At 37.4% G+C, this 23,199-nt stretch overlaps 3 protein-coding genes across 11 annotated transcripts in view; 1 reads left to right on the top strand and 2 right to left on the bottom strand.

The window, feature by feature from the left end:
• LOC306882871 (tRNA (adenine(58)-N(1))-methyltransferase catalytic subunit TRMT61A-like) overlaps positions 1 to 1,257 on the bottom strand; it is a 28,856-nt gene extending 27,599 nt beyond the window's left edge. Inside the window, exon 1 of the mRNA XM_079437855.1 lies at positions 1,074 to 1,257. The gene's annotated coding sequence lies outside the window, so the exon portion shown is untranslated. The remainder of the gene's footprint in view (positions 1 to 1,073) is intronic.
• Positions 326 to 11,183, top strand: LOC306882869 (creatine kinase, testis isozyme-like). Of its 4 annotated transcripts, none has more exons than XM_079437851.1 (8): positions 326 to 455; positions 4,992 to 5,179; positions 5,343 to 5,497; positions 7,189 to 7,321; positions 7,984 to 8,155; positions 8,661 to 8,784; positions 9,941 to 10,130; positions 10,249 to 11,183. In XM_079437851.1, the coding sequence occupies exons 1-8, from the start codon at positions 445 to 447 to the stop codon at positions 10,425 to 10,427; spliced, it is 1,152 nt and encodes a 383-aa protein (XP_079293977.1). In that variant the 5' UTR covers positions 326 to 444; the 3' UTR covers positions 10,428 to 11,183. The 4 variants fall into 4 exon arrangements, 3 of the variants coding, with proteins under 3 accessions (XP_079293977.1, XP_079293978.1, XP_079293979.1); XM_079437852.1 differs by lacking the exons at positions 326 to 455; positions 4,992 to 5,179 and adding exons at positions 1,759 to 1,965; positions 4,395 to 4,599; XM_079437853.1 differs by lacking the exons at positions 326 to 455; positions 4,992 to 5,179 and adding exons at positions 1,859 to 1,965; positions 4,402 to 4,599.
• The window catches only part of LOC306882867 (MAP/microtubule affinity-regulating kinase 3-like), a 31,907-nt gene continuing 19,581 nt past the window's right edge, over positions 10,874 to 23,199 (bottom strand). For 2 of the 6 annotated variants that reach the window (XM_079437846.1, XM_079437849.1), the window contains exons 9-17: positions 23,041 to 23,160; positions 22,109 to 22,208; positions 19,708 to 19,820; positions 19,471 to 19,621; positions 18,339 to 18,541; positions 17,706 to 17,809; positions 17,226 to 17,465; positions 17,012 to 17,038; positions 11,339 to 12,537 (exon numbers count right to left, since the gene is read on the bottom strand). In XM_079437846.1, the coding sequence (XP_079293972.1) occupies positions 12,180 to 12,537; positions 17,012 to 17,038; positions 17,226 to 17,465; positions 17,706 to 17,809; positions 18,339 to 18,541; positions 19,471 to 19,621; positions 19,708 to 19,820; positions 22,109 to 22,208; positions 23,041 to 23,160 (1,416 nt within the window). In that variant the 3' untranslated portion in view covers positions 11,339 to 12,179. Of the gene's footprint in view, positions 12,538 to 13,616; positions 13,662 to 17,011; positions 17,039 to 17,225; positions 17,466 to 17,705; positions 17,810 to 18,338; positions 18,542 to 19,470; positions 19,622 to 19,707; positions 19,821 to 22,108; positions 22,209 to 23,040; positions 23,161 to 23,199 lie in introns of all 6 variants that reach the window. The other 4 variants (XM_079437845.1, XM_079437847.1, XM_079437848.1 and 1 more) reach the window with 3 other exon arrangements.

Here is a 23,199-nt window from a genome sequence, read left to right as displayed (position 1 = left end):
TACTATTAAATAACAATAATAGTTATATTTTAGTAACTATACAGTGACAGATTGATACTGGTAGAAAATTAATGACTTTAAAAATTAAGTTTAATATTTTTTTCAATATGTTGATTTATATAGACACACAAACCTATAAAGCAATTAAATTGTAAAGAATGATGACGTAGTTGACGATCATTTTATTGATGTATAACATGGTATTTTTTTATTTATAGGTTAATGTGTATACATGCCTAGAAATTGACCAATAAATAAATAAATTAATACATAAAAAAAAAAAAAGTATAATTACCACGTTATACGCCAACCACTCACCAAGTCCAGTCAGTGTAACGTTATTTTGATTTAAATGTTTGTAAACCGTTAGTGTCCGTTAATAGCAGCCTGTCAGACTCAACAACATTACCTGCAGTCCTGAGACGGTTCATAACAGCTAAACAAATGGGGCAGATGTAAGTTCAACTGTTAATAATCCATTTACTCATCTTTATGAACATTTCTATTATTTTATGTGCAAGACTCAGCAAGGTCACTGTTCTTAATGACAAGACGAACAGGCGAAATAGCAGCGCTTGGATTTTATGAGTCGAGCTATGCTCGATTATTTAGAGATATAACGTTATGGCCTGGTTTCACAGACAGGGCTTAGACTAAGCCAGGATTAGGCCGTGGTTCAATTAGGACATTTAAGTCATTTTTATAAACATCCTTAGAATAAAACATTACTGGGGTGCATCTCGAGACAAAACAAAGGCACTGATATATTTTAAGATCAGTCAGTGCAAGTTTATTTCAACTGAAACAGCTCAGACTTACAATTTAGTCTAGGGCTAGGCTTAAGCCTTGTCTGTGAAACCGGGGGTAAATCTTTTAACAAACAGCATGCTTACAGGAGGGATAGCTAGCAGTACACTGAATATGAAACAACGGTTTTTGAAATACCGCAAGCAAACTTAATATTTATTTTCAGAGTAACGTTAGCACACGCGGTGCGGAAACGCGTTATGGTTTGAACACACATCGCTCGAAATAAAGATATGTTTAACACAAAGAAAGACCCAGAAACTCACCGTTGCTTCAGCAAAGGCTGTAGTTTTATATTTGGGAAGGAGCAGAGAGACAGTACAGCATGTGTGTGCGACAGCTTGCTGGATAAACCGCATGTACTCTTCTACAGAGCGGCTCTTCACCTCATGTGGATGGACTTAAGCGCATGGGAAGGCCTTGCTCTCCGTTTACAAATCCACAGCTAGTGGCAAAACTCAATCTGTCACGGGAAAATGATGTCAGAGTATTTTAAAGAAACAGTAACGTTATCTGTTGCATAAAACATATTTGCGTGGTGGTATAAGTTAGATTCACTGGGACGGTGTTTTCTAGTCCCGTAACCCAAATAATAAAGCTGTATGTAAGTTAATAAGAATCCTTTCAAATCAGAAATGTGCTCATAAATCATACTATAATTTAGCATTATAAATAACATTATTAAAGACACGTTTAAGCAAAAACAATCAATACTGTGGATGACAAACAGCATAATGTGTGAGAGTATAAGACTCTATGCATTTATGCATTATGTTGTTTGTTTTGATCTAAATCTACTAACGTTACACTCGTAACAAACACTTTCCAAGTCAACTGCATGGGAATTACAAGGACTTGATTAGGATATAAACTTACTTAAATTTTCTTATAATTATATATTTGCACATTTTATATATACTACATATTTGTTGAGCGCAGTCAAATTATTCCAATATCAAGTTGTTTCAACGGGATGAATGGACTGCAAATAGCAGCCAATGGGAGCGTCTTTCCTGTGAGTTACTATAAAACAAGCGCTCCATCACGATCTAGTGCTGGAGAACAGACAGACGCCACAGACTTCATACTCCTACCGGAAAAATAGGGATCTTTGTCTCAGCCCAGTCTTCCTCTAGCTCTAGCACCCCACAACCCACGGTAAGCCTTCATTGAGAAGTTTTCATCGCTCATTAAACTAGTTGCTTAAGCGTGATCGAAATGTAAAATGGATTAGGAAAATAAATATATATAAACGGCGCTGAATGATTCTGGATAAGCTTTAAGAGTTTTTAGTGAATCGTTGTATGAAGGGCATTAGACGCATTGAAAGGGATCGATCGGCTCTCAGTATTAGAGATTTATGTTAACAATAATCTTATATGTTTTGAGGTCCTATATCATGCCTTTTGTGAACATTTCTAGGCTTTTTGTGAAAGAAAGCGTCCCATTTGCAGGTCATGACTCATGATCAATGACAGCTGAAGTGGTGCCGTCCAGTGGACGCCCAGTTTTAAGTCATCGATCGTACTTTTGCGCAAAAGTTTGAGCATTTCAGTGTGAGTTACAGCACAACGAGGAGCAGATATTTCGTGTTGAAATAGACCTGAATCATCTGGCAAGCTTTCCCTAACTCACCCTTCAAGAAGGAATGGGAAATGTTAGGAATTTAACTTTTTTTTCCCTGAGTCCTCTCAATGATTCCGGATTGTTTTAGCAGTTTTTGAGTATGAAATATTTGTAATAATAATAATATCTTATTACATTTACTAACATCTTCCGTTTGTTGCCAACATCGTTTCAGATTTTAACTGATACAGCAAATAAAAAATAAATAAATAATAAAATTATTTCAAGTAACTTGCATTTTAAGGTACATATATTTCAAATAATTTTCACATCATGAAAAGTCACAGTTCTTGGTTGAATTCCAGTTGGACATAACGAAAGCAATAGCTTTCGGTTCATATGTAAATTTAATTTATTCTGTAACGGCTCAGACTTAGGCATCTTTACACAGCCGATTTAAGGCTGCGGATCTGTGTCTGCTCAGAATTCAGTGTAAAGACGCAATGCCGCATAAAAGCAGACCTAAAATACGCCGGGTCTGACCCACCTCAGTCCCTAGTATCAAAGGCGACGCAATGCTGTTTTGATTCAGTGTAAATGAAACGCGAAACAGTGCCGCTCTAAAGCAGCGTCGTTGTCATGACAACCCAAAGGACGCCTGTCAGTTTGAGCCAAAAACACGTAAGCTAGCTCCATATCTTTTAGCTAACGTTAATAATAATAATAATAATAATAATAATGTCTACCAATAGGGGAAACAACTGGTCCGACAAAGAAGTAAAAGAGCTTATTTTAATAAGAGCAGAGGAAGAAATTAACCGGCAAATTGACGGAACCGTAAGAGACAGCAATGTGTACTGTACTATTGCTGAGAGACTTCGACTTTGCGGTGTGCAGAGAGATAAGAAGCAGGTTACGGCTAAGCTCAAAAGTCTGAAAAGTTTTTACCTAAAAACAAAAGACCACAACAACACGAGTGGAATGACTGCCAGATCATTCGCTTATTATGATCTGTGTGATAATATCTAGCTAACGCTAGTATCAATAATTTTATTTTGTTGTGTCTACGCCTGAGTGACTTTCTGGCTCTTTGAAACTAATTTCGGCCTCTTTTAATCGTGCGGCGATGTTCCCGATGCAGTAATTCATAATTTATTTTAAGTGTTTTTTCCAGTTGGAACAATTTTGTTAAGAAAAAGAAAATAACTGTCAATACCACAGAAGCTAACATTGTGACAAACGTCCAGCGCAAGATACACTGTAGCACGCGCAGGAAATTTAAATTTAATGTCGTTACATTTTAAAATGTTGTGTTTTTATTTATTTTGTGTTTATTTCGTTTTATATTATTTCTTCTTTTTTATATTTGTTATTTAATTTTATAGCATTTGTTTTTAAAATTGTAGTTATTATAAAAGGTATATGTTTCCCACAATTTTAATTCCTGTGTAAATGCATTTATGCCGCTTCAGAACAGCATTAAACGGTCTGTGTAAATGCACATTTTCGTGGTTTTATGCCGCTTCAGGTTTGGTTTCAGTGCCGCCTTTGCTGTGTAAAGATGCCTATTCACAGTAAAGAATCGACTCAGAAGAATCATTCATTCGGCCATTGTACTTCATTGTATGTGTTTGATTCACTAAAACGAATCAGTTTATAGGAGTCATTCATCACGCTCTAGATTCAGAGTCATAGCGACTAAATAGGGCAACATTTTACAGCTTTTTTTGTTATTATTTTCGAAATTTTTTACTATATTTAAGGATGGTGTCTCTGCAGATAAAGGAGTCCCTACCCTATGACTATTTTTGAGGAACAATAGAACATATTTGACCTTTTCAATGTAATGTAACACTAATCACGTGCCGTCGAACTCTTTCACTGCATCCATATTTCTCCAAAAAAAAACAAAAAACAGATTCATTCAAATGTCAAGATGGGAGTTAGTGTCGAACCTCTTGGCTTAATTTCACATTCAGTGTAACCACTGTTATTTTCCATCCCATTCCCACCACGCTCAGGGAACAGCAGCCATGCCTTTCGGGAACAGTCACAACCAGCTGAAGATGAAGTTCTCCTCTAAGGAGGAATATCCCGACCTCAGCAAGCACAACAACTATATGGCCAAGGTCCTCACACCGGCGCTGTATGAGAAGTTGCGTTCCAAACAGACACCAAGCGGGTTTACACTGGACGATGTAATCCAGACCGGGATAGATAACCCAGGTAAAGACCAAAACAACCCAAAGTCCTCCAAAAGATCACTTCTCATGCACTTTATATATAGGTGCATTGCGAGCAAAAAGAAGTGTGGTTAACGGTGACCTTGCTGACTCATTGTTTTAGTGCAAAGGGCTTCGAATAAAAACAGTTCCTGTATAGATAAGACCAATCTGCTTGTGCAAAATGCAGTGGAATGGAAAATCCAATTCTAGCTGGTCACATGAAGACTTGACCTGAAAATGATCATGAACATTCAGCTTTCTTAGTCAATTTAACAGTGTATTTGGTAAAACAAATGGCGCTTACCCATTCAGAGCACAACAGAACAGGTGACTTCATCCTTCGACAGCAGTGCGTGGTATTTTTACACCCCATGTGTTGTTGTATTTATTTAGCAATGCTAAACTAGCCAGGTTGACCATCAAGCCGCGGCCAGCTGAGGAAGAGTATCCAGACCTCACACAGCACAACAACCATATGGCCAAGTACCTCACTCTGGACATGTACAAGCGCCTTCGTCAGCGCTGCACGCCCAACGGCTTCACCATAGATAACGTCATTCAGACTGGAGTAGATAATCCTGGTAAAAGAACACACATAGTCTGTCAGGGTCAGGGCCAGGGTTAGATAGTCCTGAGAGAAATCACATGATAAATGTTAAACATGGATTGTTTTTGTAGGCCTAAGTGTTGGCATCTGATTGCATGGCTCCTAATTTGTGTACTCTGGACTTGTTTCACATCCAGGCCACCCCTTCATTATGACTGTGGGTTGTGTGGCTGGGGATGAGGAGACCTATGAGGTGTTCAAGGAGCTACTGGACCCTGTTATTCAGGACAGACATGGAGGATACAAAACCACAGACAAACACAAGACCGACCTCAACCCCAAAAACCTCAAGGTATGAAGTTGAAAGGACAGATCACCCAAAAATGATTTTGTCATCATATTTTCTTCTGTGGAACATTATCAAAGATATTTTGATAAATGTTTTTGGCCACATAATTAAAGTCAGTGGGGTTCAAAACATCATGAGACCTCTTTGATCTCTAATATTTGGTACAGTGTAGGGCTGTAACGATATGAAAATTTCTTATCTTGATTACAGTGACCAAAATTATCACGGTTATGAGTATTATCACGGTATTGTTAAAATGTGCTGGAAATGTTCAAGAAGTACTGACACATAAATCACTTCACCAAGTTTTATATTTAAAAACAAATAAAAAGACTTTTTGTTTGCATAATCCTAAAACAATAACATTACCAATGATGCCCGGATTTTAAATGACAACATGATTGACAACAGTTTATCTAATAGTATGTTCAAATATCTAATGTAAATGTTAAAATCAAGCTTTAAAAAAGTTTCATAAAAAGGTAAACCTCACATTTCAGCCGTTAAAGAAAAGGCTAAAGTCAAAATGATAAATGATTATATGTATTTTATCTGCTCCATTAATAATTCTAGATAACTTATTTGAATTGTTTAAATGTGTAGAATCCACATAAGCTTGTTTTTCATCAACCGGTCAATATTTACAGCAGGGCATACAAATTCAGTCCCATTTTTGGACAGACAAAAACTGCTGCACACAAGCTGAATGTAAATGTAAGTCTCTGTAAATCCACTCTCTGACACTAGGTGGCGCTTAGGAAAAGCTGAATTACAGCTATTTCCCGTAACCTCCATGGACAAAACAGCCTTATGAATAATGCTGCCTTCACGTGCTATCGGAATTTTCCTAAATACGAGTTTCCTAATTGGAAATTGGACGTAAACGGCCTCTCAAGTCGTATTTACTACTGGAAAATTCGGAAATAATTTTGATACCCGAGTTTCCGAGTTGGGCAGGTCATAAACTTAAAACGTGGTGGAGGAGACAACCATTGCTGCTGTCAATGCTGTTCTCACAACAACTACATCCTTTTGTCTTGTCGCTAAAGTAGTGTATTTATAGGCTAGATATGAACGATCATGCGAAGCATATTTGATGTTTTATAAGCAGTGAAATAAGCATGTATTTGACCGAAATTCCAGAATTGTCAGCAAACTGCGGTGAATGTTTATATGACTGTCAACCAATGGGATGCTACTTTTTATTCTTTCCGACATTAAAGCACTTGAATACAACAAGCAATAAGTGGGAAATAGGACATTTCCGATAGCACGTGAAGGCAGCATAAGAACACTAGGTATTACATGGAGCGAAGATGAACACAAAATGCCATCGAATCTTTTCTGAAGCCGGTCAGAACCTTCAGAGGTACATTCATATAATTAATTCCTTCATGTATTCATTTGTATAACTCCCTTAGCACTCTTTTAAAACCTCCCTGCTTTTCTGCCATGTTTTTACTCAAAGCGAAACTCTGCATGCTGTGCGCACGTGAGACTGTTACTGAAACTGTGCTTTATGCTGGACTGTATTTATTTATCATCAGTACAAATCGCGGTAATCAAATACGGTTATAATGATAATTAAAAGATAAATTAAATGATAATTAAAAAATGAAACGGTAATACTAATCGTTACATCCCTAGTACAGTGATATCGCTTATTTAAAGACTAAAACTTTCTGTTTCTGCAGGGCGGTGATGATCTGGACGCCAATTACGTGCTGAGCTCTCGCGTCAGAACAGGCAGGAGCATCCGCGGATTCTGCCTGCCGCCCCACTGCAGTCGTGCAGAGAGAAGAGCTGTTGAGAAGCTCTCTGTGGAAGGTATGCCACTGCAGCGCTGCGGCAAACATTGGTTTATTTGAAACAGGATGAAACGTCTGCTGCATCCCAATTTGCAGTCCTAAATAGTATTCGTAAGTAGAATTAGTGTGTCCCAAAATGTAGTATGCTGAAATGAGTTTCCCAAAGGTACCTGGATGGTCTACTGTTTCCGGTGAAAATTGAAGTGTAGGTCAGTGTATAATGTAATGGCTGATATTGCCCACAGGCCTTTGCACTTTGGAGGAGGATTTGGTTCAGAACTACAGAAGAATCATTAGCATGAAAGACCCTGTTTATGGTCTGTCTGGTGATGATCCATAGATGTGGTTTTGTTATGGTAGTATGCCCCAAAGTATGCCTAATCTCTTTTGAAACTACACATTCAGTGTATGATATTTTTCCTCACAGAGTACATACTTTTAGGGCATAGTATAAGTAGGCAAACTGGAATGCAGTATTCATGTTCCTGAAATATAGGCCTGGTCATGTGGCTCCCTCTAGTGGTGACGAGTATCGTCCACTATGACTGGACCAACAAAAATATTAATTTCTTAGACATTTTAAGCTGTAGTCTATGACAATATTTCTTAAGAAATAATTTATTGTATTATTGGAAATTATTATATTGGATTTACTCACAGATTGTTTTGCTCTGTCTGTAGCTCTGGGTGCTCTGACTGGGGATCTCAAAGGAAAATATTATGCCTTGAAAAACATGACAGAGGCTGAACAGCAGCAGCTCATCGATGACCATTTCCTGTTTGACAAGCCCGTCTCTCCCCTGCTGCTGGCCTCAGGGATGGCTCGTGATTGGCCTGACGCCAGGGGCATCTGGTCAGTGTTCTAGATTGTCCTTAATGCACTGCGTGTGCTACTTTCATAGAGTGGTTTTTATAGAAAAGGAACCTACTTCCTGTCAGTTCCAGATTCTTCAAGTACAGGTAGCACCAGCATTTTGTTCTGCATGTTTTTATCAGTCTTACACTAAAAACATGCAGCATTAAAGAAGTGCTGAGAAAAGTCATAATTGTTTGGTTTTTAGTATCAGCTTGACAATAGAATTTTAATTGAAATTAATTTTTTGATCCTAGAATTTATCCTAGCTTTACAGCTTATTTTAAGGCATCCTTCTTACAGTGCAATTATACATTTAAGTACAGAGTAATATTAATTCATGTACTTAATTGTTATTGTTATAACTTATTACTGAATTAAGTATATGTAATTTGTTACAGAAGCTGTAAATGTAAAAAAACAAATAAAACAATTCTTGTTAAGTATTACATTTCTCTGCTGGGTCTAGGAGACATTCCCTCACTCATTTTCTCCTCATCTTCAGGCACAATGATAACAAGACATTCCTCGTGTGGGTGAATGAGGAGGACCACCTGCGTGTCATCTCCATGCAGAAAGGTGGCAACATGAAGGAGGTCTTCAACCGTTTCTGCACAGGTCTCACTAAGGTATTACATCACTGGGGTCCTAAAAGCCCATTCACACCAAAAACAGTAACTATAATAGCACCCACATTTATACACAATGTTCTGTTTTTTATAAGCATAATGCATTTATGCAGTTTAAATAGCTCAAGCTCTTCAAAGTCAGTTGATTCTGATTGGCTGTCAGTGTCTTTAATCATTCATTAGCTGAAAAACTTGTTCATTATCATTATTTTTCTGTCATAAGTGTGCATGATCTTATTAATCTTATAGATTTGATAAATAAAAAGGGTTAGTTCACCTAAAAATGAAAATTACCTCATGTTTTACTCGCCCTCAAGGCATCCTAGGTGTTTGTTGTTTTTTTTATTAGATTTTTTCAACAGTCCAAAAGTAGTCAAAGCGCATCCATTCATAATAAAACGTGCCTCACACGGCTCCAGGGGGTGAATAAAGGCCTCCTGTAGCAAATCGATGTGTTTTTGTAAGAAAAATATCCATATTTAAAACGTTATATACACTTTTCTTTCCCTTTGGCTAATTGCCATATGTGCAAGCTGTTCCGGGCAGATGACGTAGGACGTATGCATCGCACATACGTCCAGTTTCCCTACTTTAGCAAAAGAAAACCAGTCTCTTCTTGACTTATACCGAAATCCTCTGACATTTTTCTTTACAAATCCTCGTTTTGTGCTTCTAATTTGTTACCGGCGTTTTGTTTTGGTATCTCGGTCGCGCTTCCGCGTTCGTCGCTAATCACCGCAGCGTGTGCTACGTATACGTCCTACGTAATCATCCCAGAATAGCTTCTGCCTCCGACAGTTAGCAAAAGTGAGAGAAAAGTTTATAACATTTTAAATGGGGATATTTTTCTTACAAAAACGCATCAATTCACTACATTCACCGTGCGAGGCACATTTTATTATGGATGGATGCGCTTTATTTGACTACTTTTGAACTGTTGAAAAAAATATAAAAAAAACATACTGCCATTCTAACGCTTGGAAGAGCAAGGATCATTTTTAATACAACTCCAATTGGATTTGTCTGAAAGAAGAAAGTCACATACACCTAGTATGCTTTGAGGGTGAGTAAAACAGGGGCTAAATGATTTCTGGTATATGCAAGACGCTAGATAGCTGAGCTGCAAGTAGCACTAGCTGATTGTTTGTCCTTTCAGATTGAGGATTTGTTCAAAAACAAGGGTCACGCATTCATGTGGAACGAGCATCTCGGTTACGTCCTCACCTGCCCATCCAACCTCGGCACAGGCCTGCGCGCAGGAGTGCACGTCAAACTGCCTAATCTCAGCAAATACCGCCAGTTTGAGGAGATCCTCAAGAGACTGAGGCTGCAGAAACGTGGAACAGGTAGGAACCGAACCGACTTGAGCTGCAGTAGATTTAAACAGCACAACACTGAGTGTCATGAACATAAATATAGAGCGCAAATAGATGCCAATAAGTAAGTGGTGCCTTTGTTCATTAGGTGGTGTGGACACTGCAGCTGTGGGTGGTACTTTTGACATCTCCAACGCTGACCGCTTGGGCTTCTCTGAGGTGGAGCTGGTGCAGATGGTGGTGGATGGTGTCAAACTGCTGATAGAGATGGAGAAACGGCTAGAGAAAGGCCAGGCCATTGAGAACCTCATGCCTGCTCAAAAGTAGACTCACTCCAAAACCTCACTTCTCTCTCCACTCCCCCCACCCCCACCACCTTTGTTCATTGATGTCTGTTGACTTGTTCTTGGAAGACATGATTTATTTAAGGGTCCTGCTCTAGTGAGTTCTTGTTACACATACAGATGTCACAGGGCAACAGATGAATGAGAATGTCAGAATAAAACCTGGCTCATGTTGACCTGCTTTTTGTCTTTCTTCCCTGTTCTATAATGTTGACAGTTCTGGGATTCATATACCTTTTCAGAAAATAATTTCCATGACTTTTACAGTTATTCATGATTTAAGAATAATTCAAACATTTTTAGAAACTTTTATAGAGATCACACAAACTGCAATTCCTACTCAACGCAATAGTGTATATTTGAAATATAATTTAAATATTAAAATAAGATACTTTAACTCAGCAAGGAGCCATTAAATTAACCAAAAGTGACAGTAATAATGTCTTTATAAAAGATTTCATTTTCAAACAAATGCTGTTCATTGATCAAAAAATCCTAAAAATGTATCATGGCTTCCACAAAAGTATTAAGCAACTGTTTTCAGCATTGATAATAATAAGAAATGTTTCTAGAGCAGAATGATTAGAATGATTTTGAAGAATGAGAAATGTAATGATGCTGAAAATTCTACTTTACCATTACATTTTAAAATATATGAATGTAGAAAACATTTTTAAATTATGTAATTATTTCACAATATTTTCTGTTTTTACTGTATCAAATAAATGCAGCTTTGATGAACATAAGAGACTTATTCCAAAAACTAAACACATCATACTTTGAAACTCTTACCAGTTTCTTTGATTGTATAAAGCTCTCTAAGTTGTTGAGCTGCAGCTCATACAATAGGAAGAGTCAAAAAAACAGATGAGATGAAAAAGAGGCAATACAAATCCTGAGATCATTTTGTAGCTGTATTAGATCTCTGCAATGAACAATGTGACAAGTTACAGATAGTTTAATGGAATCTGGTGAGTCTTATAAGTGAAAGATTACAAGATGCCCTCTTGGTTTCAGAGAACTCAAACAAAACAGTATGAAAATGTGTACTTGCCGCATAAAGTACATTATTTACACCAAAAAATACATTTGAGTGGGCAAAAGTGAAATAAATTATAAAACATCGAAATGTTGCTCTTAATAACATTCAAACAGTGAGACTGAGCTCAGATCAGGTTGACTGCAGCCGCTTTCACAGACGAGCACCCTCAATACATAGAGGCGCAGAGCAATTTTTCAAAAAGCAACTCAAGATTCGGGCGAAACCCCGCCCAAAACACGCGATACTTAAAACCACCACAGAATAGTGCCTGTTAAAAAGCTAAAACAAAAAACCCCCCACAAATCTCCATCTAAGGTCCATTTCCTGAATGATCAGCCTCAACTTATTCGTCTGCAATGATGGCGATGGCAATGAGCTCCTCTCTGAACATTCTCAGAGCTTCATACAATCGTAACACTGAAAGTTTCAAACCTGTTCTTTTTACAGCATTTAACGACTTGCACGATAATACGATAATTGTGTGACCGATTTTAAGAAATTATTGCTTTAAGCAATGTTAAAGTATATACATTTTTTCAAATACACGTAAGTGGTTTATTAAAAAAAAAAAAGGAAAGAAAAAACTAAAACATTCGGAAACTGCTACTTTACGATTGTACAGCTTAATTTGTTTGTCTATATTGAACTGAACCATTTGATAAATTTCTCTATGTAGTTAGATTAAAGATATATTCATAGCTTGAGTTCGCCTGCAACTTTAGAAGCAATGTTTTTAAAAGCGATGGAGTTGCCAGATATCCTCTTAAAACGGACACCATTAAGTGAGAGCCGGGGCAGTTTGCAAACCTCCATCTCCCATTGGACGAGGCTGTCGGTGTGGCTGTCCCCATGGGCACAGAGCAGCAGAAAGCATTCAGGCTGCTGGTGACGGCAGCTGTTGGCGTCCAGAACTTTGCGGATCTCATTTATGATGTCGGCTGGCTCCATGGTGCTGGTGGTGTTCATACTCCAGGTGAAACGGAGAGAGCGGGGTTTCCCGTCTTTTCCATCTTTCCCTTCATCTTTCTGCTGATCCCCAGATACATGGCGACTGCGGGACAGAGCGGGATGGGAATGGAAAGAGAGAGAGGCAAGGTTAAGGCAAAGGATGAGAAGAACGTTTCTTGTATTGAGGTTACTAATACACTAAGGCTTGATCACAATGGTAGTGAAGAATCAGTGCAGCAGCTGCATGCATGGGTTATCATCACACATGGGAATTAATGCCAATAAAATGCACAGCAGTCTAGGGCATGCACACAAGCAGCTCATTTTAAATGCCATGTAACAAAATAGGGCTTGGTGATGCAGTTACAAAAAAAAAAAAAAAAAAAGTAAAAATCAGCATGTTATTCTTTTCAATATAAACTAAAAGTCTGGTTTAATAATATTTTTCAAATTTAAAAAAAAAAAGTTGCTTATGCTCACTAAGTCTGTAATTATTTGATTAAATACAGTAAAAACTAATATTGTGAAATATTGCAATTTAAAATAAATGATTTAATATATGATTAAATATTAATATATTTTAAATAATAGCCAAATCAGCAGAACCAACACTTAAAATTAACAGCAAGCATGTTTTAATGCAAAATGTTTTATGAAAGAATTAAGATTCTTTTATAGTATTTTTATATTTAATTTTTTATTTTTTTGTGAAAATCTAGTTAAACTGTTTATCACCTAAATTAATTTGTTATATGCAATTTAATATTAAATATAGTAATAAACTAAAATATGTACTAAAATATTTGAATATACATTGTAAAAAGTCACATTCAGTAACACTATTACAAAATATTTATTAACACTAGAGTCTGCAAAACTAGACTAATGATGCTCTCTGGCAAAATAAAGTGCATTAAAATCATTTTGATACTCAATACATTGATACAATTTTTTTGATATTTAACATCACCCAGCCCTAATGTAAAAAGAGAAGAAAAAAAAACACATCACTCAAACATTCAACATGAATAAAGCAGACTAATGGCCCTCGTGCTGTACACACTACACTAACATACACTCTGATCTCTCATACAGTGGGAGACGGAAAATATACGTCCACAACACACGAAAATAATCAACCAGGAGAGGAAGGAAGGGTTTCCACAGTCACTGACACCTCACCTTGAGCCCTCAAATCTCCCGCTTCTCTCAAACTCGGTTGAGACTCTTTTATTGTTTATTTGTTGAAAGGTTAGCGATCACAATGGAGCAAAAAGGAATGGACAGAGAGAGACAGAAAGGGAAAAGGAAATCATTTTTAGTCATTTTAGAGCAAATCACTACACACACACAATGAGATAGATAGAGACTGAATGAGAGAGCAAAAAAACGACACACAAACAAACAACAACAAAAAAAAGAGGTAAGCAAAAAGTTAACCCCCACAAAGACTTTGTGTCATGTTGGACAAAACACAAAAACAACTTATACAAGACTCTTACGATCAACTTGGACACCTGAATATGTACGCTAGTTTGTCACCATGCACTCATTTGAACTGCCATGCTGCTTCCTTCAAAGAACAATATACATCTAGAAGGTCACTGAAAGAGTGCATCATGGGTAAAAGCCTATTCTGAGCGCTGGATGCTGACATCAGACGCATATACAGATATAGAGGACGTGTCTATACATACAGTATATACGGTGCGTGTCGTAGTGCGTTTATGGATACGCCATCGTTTCGGGCTAAAATCGACAGACACAACAGTCGTTCACTTTCTCACACACACAGCGTTTCGCTCTCCATTAAACACAACGTGAAGTTGTAGCTGTTGTTTGTGCATTTAAACGAGCCCTTACTCTAGACACTCTACAACTGCCTATAGCCAGAGCTGCTGAATCTGGAAGAAAAGAGCAGTTCAAAGCCGACAAAAAGAAAGAAATTAAACTGGTGGACGCAGATAAAACAAATAGCCATTACAGAGCCACATGTTTAGAGACAGGGTTCCCACTCTTTCTGACCAATGAATTTACAGGAATCATTCAAAATCACGAATGAAAACTGATTCGCTAATGAATCCTTTAGAACTATTTGTGAATCAGTTGGACTGATTTATTGGCAAGAATACTTTCAAATGTGTTCACATCAGTTCAATATGCAGTAAAATATTTGATTATTTAAGAATAACATTTTTAGAGTATAAATACAAATGTTAAATATTACATGTGTTATATATACACACATACGTGTTAAATATATATTTTAAAAATGTATATAGAGTATGCATGTAAGTATGTGCATGTATGTGTATATACACAATCATTTAAAAAATATAAAAAGTGTAATATATATTAGATTTAATAAATGCTTAATATAATATATAATTACATCTATAAAATGTATAGATTGTTTTATTTATATAATTTATATATCAATTAATATAATTATTTAAAAATATATGTTGTAGATACACATACACTTGTTAAATGTTTTAAAATGTATAAGAAAACTGAATTTTTTAAATATAAATTTGTGTAAATATAAATTTTTATAAAAAAAAAATTATATACACACACATCCACACACACACACATCCGACAAGTGTAGATTTATATAATATTAAAAAAAAAAAAAAATTATATACATATCAATATATTTCAATATATATACCAATAAAGCCCCATTAAATAACATTAGTTAATCCCTTAACTAACAACATTTGTTACCATATTTATTAATCTTTAACGGATCATTGTTAGTTCATCAAGTTATCTAAATAATAATTAAATATTTTAATAATATAACAGACACAACATCTGATTTTAATAATGTTTTAATAAAATGTTGAAATGAACAGTAACTAATTAAGTATTTTCATTGTTAGTTCTTGTTAACTAATGTAAATATATTCATTTATAATAAAAATGATATTCGCATTTCCAGTCCTGAAAAACTATTTTAAAATGTCCTGCTATTTCCATGTTTTCCATGGTCGTGGGAACCCCGTAGTGTGGTGGAAAGGGAAGAGGCTGCAGGAGAGGGGGATGATAAAGAAAGAGGAAGACTGTAAACGAGTGGAGCGCAGACTTACTAAGAGTCTTTGCCGCAGGGTTGGAGGGGACTGTGAGGGTGGGGGGCACAGAGGGGGCAGCCGGCCCTGATTTGACGGCAGACTGCCGTTTGCTCGGGTCAAGAGTGACCCTGAGGGAGGAAGGCAGACAGAGAAAGAGATAAAGGGAGGGAGGGAAGGAAGGAAGGAAGGAAGGGAGGGAGGAAGAGAAGGAAACACAGGGGAAGAGAGGGATAGATCGAGACAATTTCAACATTAATAGAGCATTTCGTACTGTTAGAGAAAGTCTGTGATCTGTTCACAAATGTAAAGACGTGAAGGTGACTCCTGAAGGTCGTTCAACATGGAGTCTGCTGCAGCTTACAGTCCGCTTTACTTCAAATCCTGCCTATGAGCCACAACAGACTCCTCCCACCAAAAACCTTCTTTAAGACGTGCCCATATGCTCTTATAGACTCACGATAGCTGCGACACAGGCTCCAAGAGTGCATAAACTACATTTATACATTATATCACAGTACAGTTTAAAAGTTTAGGATTTGTAAGGATGCATTAAATTGATAAAGTGACAGTAAAGACTTTGTACAATTTTACAAAAGATTTCCATTTCAAAAACACTGTTCTTGTGAACCGCCTATTTAAAGAATCCTGAAATATTATATATTCTCCTATGCTCACCAAGGCTGCATTTATTTGATCAAAAATAAAGTAAAACAGCAATATATGAAGATTTGCTATTCAATACATTTATCAAATTATTAACAGTTAAAAACAGTTGTACTGTTCATGTCTTTGTGGAAACCATGATATATTTGTTTTTAATTATTTGATGAAAGTTCTAAGGAACAGCATTTGAAACAGAAATATTTTGCAACATCATACATGTCTTTACACTCAATCAGTTTAAAGGTCTCCTTTCTGAATAAAATGTATTCATCTCTTCAAATAATAATAAAAACCTTACTAATCCCAAACTTTTAAATGGTATTGCAAATCAATGCCTGTTTTACCAAAAAAAAAAAAAAAAAAAACTTTGTGGGCGAGGAGGGGGGGGGGGGGGGGGGGGCTTTGGGGGGAGAAAGAAAGAAGTAAATTAGCTATTTTTTTTGTCCAGGAATCACACAGAGCTTCTGCAGATAAATGCCAAACTGATCTCTCTAAACCCCGTACAGCTGTGAATGTACCGGAGTCCTTGTGGAATCAACTGAATGATTCAAACTAAGTGGTTTTGCAATGTCAGATTAAGTCATACACATTGTTTTGCACAATCAGCTTGTGTCATGCAAACATTGATTAGTAGCAATCAGTTAAAGAGCGGCAGATTGATTTGATCTGGTCACACTAGGATGCAGGCAGTGTTTTAAAGCATGCTGTAATCAACCACCGAGAGAGCATTAAACTCCAAATCACTGCAATCAAATCACTATGGGTTAGTGCGTCAGCCCCTGGACTCCTCTCATTACGTTAAAGACAGATTTACACCCCATGAACTCGATGTCCTACCTTTTGGAAAACCTGAATGACATATTTCTACAACACAAGAATGAAAAAAAGGATAGACATTACAAAGATGGACAAAATAAACCATTCTAATGAACCCTTCGGAAAAAATTCCAACAAAAGCAAGGTCAGGAAAAGAAAGGAAGAGTCAGGCCTCAATCGTATGCCACTGGCACTGTAAAAAACGCTGTGTTTCTGCATGTGAATGCGTGTTTACCTGCGCGTGAGTTTGGAGGTCAGCTTGGTGAGCAGGTTGTTGGCATTACCGCGGCTGCGCGGCTGCGTTGGCGAGGCGGGTGGGCCGTTGTAGGTGGCCGTGCGACGATCCCTCAGCTGTCCGTGGAAGGTGCTGCGGCTCGCGGAGCCTCGTGGGAAACGCGTTTTGTCAGGTGTGGCAGCAGTGCTGATGCTGTGAGTGGAGGCACCCGGGTCCCGAGAGCCAGGAGACAACGTCACACTACACACAGAGAATAAATCAGGCTTGTTTCACTAACGATGTGTTCCTGTAACTCAGCTGGTACAGCAAGGCGCTAGGAACAACTTAACACACATAAATTGTTTTTAAAAACACCCTGAATATAATGCAAGTGGCTGTAAAGTGGCAAACTGCATAAGTGCATGTTAAAAATGAGGGTACAAAGTTGGCTAATGCAAATATTAAGCACATCAATCAAGACACAGGAAGGGAAACCTGTACCTGTTCTCCTTCCCATTAGGAATGACAGAAAGGCGGTCCGAGTTGTTTCTCTCAGTGCACACGTACGTGTTTCTCCTTGACATGCCTCCCGATCCAGAGTTATTCTAGGTGATGAGAAGAAAACACAAGCTCTGTCATCAAGGAAACTACCATTCGAAAGCTTGGGGTCGGTGAGATTTAAAAAAAAATTATGTTTTTCAATAAGTTTCTTATGCTCACCAAGGCTGCAATTCTTTGATCAAAAATAATAAAATTACAAATTGTAATAAAATTAAAATTTATTACAACTGTTTTCTATTTCATTATATTGTAAAATGTAATTTATCTCTGTGAATTTTCAGCAACGTTAGAAACATTTCTTATTATTATTATCGATGTTGAAAGCAGTAGAACTGCTTTATATTTCTGTGGAAATCGTAAAACTTTCTTTTTTCAGCATTCTTCTGTAATATTATAAAAGTCTTTACTATCACTTTTGATCAATTTAATGCAGCCTTGCAGAATAAAAGTAATAAAATTCTTTAAAAAAAATACAAAATAATAATCTACTGGACCCCAAAGTTTTGAATAGTAATTTAAATATATTTATATTATATAAACAATATCAGTATTTAACAGATCGGGTAAACTCACGTTAGGTGTGATGGAGTTTCCTCTCTTGCGGTCAGGTATTTCTGTTTTGTTGGGGTTGTTGGCGTTACCCAGGAGTGGGCTGGGGGGGCTGTGAGTGGGCGGCTTACGTGCTGTGACTCCACCTTCCTGTTTGACGTCACCGTCAGCTGTGACAGGAACCGTCTTCTTGGAGTTACTCAACGCTGAGTTAGCGACCACACCAACTGTGAAACATTTGGGAGATTTTCTCAGCAAATATTCATATATGTGGCTAATATAAAAGGGATAGTTCACCCAAAAATTAAAATTATGCTAATTACTCACCCTATTGTCGTTCCAAACTTGTAAGACCTTCGTTCATCTTCGGAACACAAATTAAGATATTTTTGATGAATTCTGAGCGCTCTCTGACCCTTCCATAGACAGTAATGTAATTAACACGATCAAGGCTCAGAAACGTAACAAGGAGGTCGGTAAAATAATCCATGTGACATCAGTGGTTCAACCATAATTTTATGAAGCTACGAGAATACTTTTTGTGCGCAAAGAAAACAAAATTAACGATTTTCTTCAACAATTCGTCTCCTCCGCGTCAGCCTGGTGCCATTTTGGAGAGTATCACATATGTAAACAACGAATGTGCGCGGTTACGTTGTTTACGTTCAGATCAAAGCGTAAACGACATAAACATTGTATCCGTGTAAGGTGCTGCTGACACCGAAAAGCATATGCATTTTACGTATGTGACGCAGAGGAGACGAATTGTTAAATAAAGTCGTTATTTTAGTTTTCTTTGTGCACAAAAAGTATTCTGTAGCTTCATAAAACTGCGGTTGGACAACTGATGTCACATGGACTGTTTTAACGATGTCCTTGCTACCTTTCTGTGCTTTGATCGTGTAAGGACCCTTGCTGTCTATGGGAGGGTCAGAGAGCTCTCAGAAAGCATCAAAAATATCTTAATTTGTGCTCCGAAGGTCTTACAGGTTTGGAACGACTATGGTGAACTATCCATTTAAGAGGCACATCATGTAAAAAAGTTGACATATTCAGTAGATTCAAGTAGAATTTTTATTCAATTGATAGTCTGTGCACATATGCACCTTTTGGATTCAAAAAGCTAATGTTTGTCTGTTTGTAAAGAGAAAGTCACCTTGTTCGCTGTGGCGTCTGGATTTTCTGGATTCACTGGAGGAGACGCTTCTCTGGACCTTCAGGTGCGATGGTGACTGGCCGTTCATCTCACTGGTGGGTCTGGTCTTTGCCACGGAGAGATTACTATTGGAGCTGGATTCACTGACCTCCTACAATCACACAAAAACAGCAAGTCACTTTTGTAGCATACACCATAATATCAGTTGTAAGTAGCCACTCTTCATTAGCAGCTCACCTCATTGGTCTTCCTTCCCAGCAGTAGGTATATGGCTGTGATCTCGTCATAGTTCATTTTGGACAAAGACTCTTGGATCTTCTCTCTAGAGAAGCCCATTCCCACTATCACATCTGGAGAATGACACACAAAGAATCCAGTCCTTCCAGTTTAGATCTTTACACAGTACATTTTTGTTACTATTGCTATTATTATTGGTCATAGTTAGGTTTAGGGTTTAAGGGAGCACACAAGTAATCCCACACTATTTGTACTAAGAACATGAATGAGGGCTGCTGTCTACCAAATCAGACAGTAATTGAAGACTATCGTATCCAAGTCTTTTAGAGATTGAGGATAATAAAATATTCAACATGTTAGCATAATCGTATCACACATCACCCCCTCAGTTGTTATGCAGACACTATAAACCAGTAGGTCGATACCCAGAGATAAATCCAGTTTATTTGTAAGAATGCAACTGAGTCATCCGCTCTTCCTACACATGCTAACAATACACAGATCCATCCTGTAGCCAACCATTCACTGTTCCTTAAAAGAGAACGCGCTGTTCCTTCGGTTTTTAACTCGAATACATTTATTAGGTAACACTTAACAAAAAGGTTCTTTACGTTAAAGTCGATAAACAGTTGAACACAACTAAATAAACAACAAAAAAACTGGTCAGGATGTTTAGGAGTTTTAAAGAGGGCATCTACATGATACATGATCGGATGTTGTGTGACGAAGAGCTCTCTCTATTAATGCATGTTCCAGAGTGAAACAAGATGGAAAGATATATTTCATGAGCCTGAATTAAGCCTCCTTCTTTCTCTCATATCTGCCATGTAATGGGCTCATGGGAATCCATATGTTGGTTGACTTAAGTGCTTTCCTTCAAAGAGCCAAAGCTCCCCGTTTCACCTCCTCTCCATGCACACATACACAAGGGCCTCTGTGGGCTGCCAGGCTTCAGCATGCTCCTCTCAACGTGAGGTTTCTCTCAAAGTGGGGGCGGGAGGCTAGACGAGCACAGTCACCATGTACTCTGACTTCCACATTCAAGTGTTCTTGTTCCTGCAGTTTCCTCAATAAGTAACCAGGGGCCTCATTTATAACCGTTGCATACGCACAAAACCTGCCACTTCCTACGCAAAAGGTGGGATTTATAAAAACAAACTTGACAGGAAAATTTGCGCACCTGCCCGCAAACTCTGACCCATGCGTACAAACTCTTTTTCCAGGAGGGAGAAAATTAATGAAGTAAACAACGATTTTAAACTCCGTTTTCATGTCGATATACACATCTACATTAAATATTCTACTCTCATAATGTAAATAAGCACTGAAATTACATAAAGTCATTACGCAGATTTTTAAACAAAAATTAGGCTATATGAATTTAGACATATTTGTAGTGGATGCGCTTCATCACTTTTCCTATGGCATGCTATGTTTTAATGACAGCAAGGAGTGCTATAGGTGCACAATAATTCATCTTTAAACTGCAGATCTCATGTTATGAGAAAATAGTTTTAGCGAGAACAATAATCAATGATGCGCACTTACTTCGATATTATGGCGGACACTGCTGGATACTCGGTGGTCGAACGGTCCATTATCCGGTTTGAATAGGTCCAATGATAACAACCTACTCTAAAACCGCAGCGGCACGGAGGTGTTAATGTCGTGTGAAGACATCTCCACAACATTATTAAAAACACCACTGTATTTGAAGGATACAACTGGAAGTTTTGCACGTTTCATTGCGCCGAGTCAGACGCTGCAATTAATATAGGCCTATCTGTTTCCACTAAAAATAGCCAGTGTAAAAGAATGAGATCAACTTTATTCTTTATAACTTTATTCTAAAATATTTGTAGTTTTATAAATCTGAAAACTTGCGTGTTCGCAAAATCGAGCTTTTGTGCCTACGTACACTTTTAGGATGAAATCTACAGAGTTTTATAAATGAGCCCCCAGGTGTGCACTCATATGTATGTTTGGTAACGCTGGCAGGCATATGTGCGGAGCTGCGGATCGATTGCAGATAAGCGTGCAAAGCAGGGATGCACCGCACTGCCTCGTGCTCCTGCGAGCTAAGCTCTCGTACCAGGAGTCATGTGATCATATCACATTGCTACACGGGGAGATCCTCGCTGAGACGGAGCGGGAGAGGGAGGACATCAGAGAGGGAGCCAGCTGCTGGGTATTACGCAACAACGCACACTAACAAGTGTGCCCTCTATGCCCTCATTTCATTGTCTCTGGACGCTTTCTCTCAGTGTTGTGATATAAATGTCCCTCGGCTTGCTCTAATAGAAGGCAGCTTCGAAGTTGATTATGCAAAATGCTTCCTCTACATGGAAATGAACACTGATATGGTGGCAAACGAACTAACTGCAGTGGTGTTTCCTCTTACCTATTCTCTTCTGGTCTGAGATGTCGGCCTCTGGCTCAAGGAAGGGTTTGAGTTCATCGTCCTCAAAGCCAGCATTGATCCAGCGTTCCTTCATGATTTGCTAAAGGACAAATAAAAAAATCATCATATACAGCCTGAGATTGAATGCAATGGCAGGCATCATTTCTAGGTGATTCAGCAAGAAATATCTAAATTTTTCCAGCCTTTTGTATTCAGTATATGATATCTAGATACGTGTATATTTGCTCTGAGTAATTTCTATCAGAGGAATGATCACTGCGACCAAATATAAATAAATAAATAATTGGATTACAAATGTTAAAATAAAAAGTGAGTTAAAAACTAAAACTCAAAATAAAATATTCAATAACTGAACAGAATAATATTTTATTATTTTCATTTACACTACCCTTAAATTTGTTTTTAGGTTTTTGAAACGTAAATTACACATACATTATTTTTATTTATTATAAATAATAATAAAAAAAAAAAATACTGACCCTAAACTTTTGAATTGTAGTGTATATATTTGCTCTAAAATGACTTAAAAGGTCGTTTTAACAGAGGATCATCGCACACCTACACCTATTATATTATAAATGTTTAAAAGATAAAGTAAAATACATTAAATCTGTACCTTAAAAATTTACATTTGATAAATGAAAAAGAATATTTCATTATTCTCACTTATATGACACCAATATAACTTTTATATAACAATATACTTTCACTGAAACAAAGAGAAACACACCACATTTTCACTGAATATTTCTAAGCAAAGACTGCTTAAATTTATATTGGTATGAATAAATAAAGTACAGAATTAAGTACAAAACAGGTGTTATGAAAAATGTCTGACACAGTCTATTAAAAGATAAAAAAGGAGGCACAGCCAACCAGAAAGACAGATGGATAAAGACAGAGAGACTAACCTCTAACGTTCCTCTTTTGCTTGGGTTCAAGACCAGGAATCTCTTGAGAAGATTCTCACAATCCGTGGACATGTAAAAAGGGATCCTATATTTACCACGTAACACACGTTCACGCAGTTCCTGTGGAAAACACACAGCGGTAAGTATACAGTGATGCAC

The sequence above is a fragment of the Barbus barbus genome (assembly GCF_936440315.1).
Source record: "Barbus barbus genome assembly, chromosome: 16".
Taxonomy (NCBI): Eukaryota; Metazoa; Chordata; class Actinopteri; order Cypriniformes; family Cyprinidae; genus Barbus; species Barbus barbus.
This window is presented reverse-complemented; position numbering and strand designations above follow the sequence as displayed.

What these genes read in the sequence shown, in the direction of transcription:
- LOC306882869 (XM_079437851.1), top strand. An exon ending in TGAGAAGCTCTCTGTGGAAG is followed by an intron (nt 7,322 to 7,983) that starts GTATGCCACTGC and finishes CTCTGTCTGTAG; the next exon opens with CTCTGGGTGCTCTGACTGGG. An exon ending in CCTGACGCCAGGGGCATCTG is followed by an intron (nt 8,156 to 8,660) that starts GTCAGTGTTCTA and finishes CCTCATCTTCAG; the next exon opens with GCACAATGATAACAAGACAT.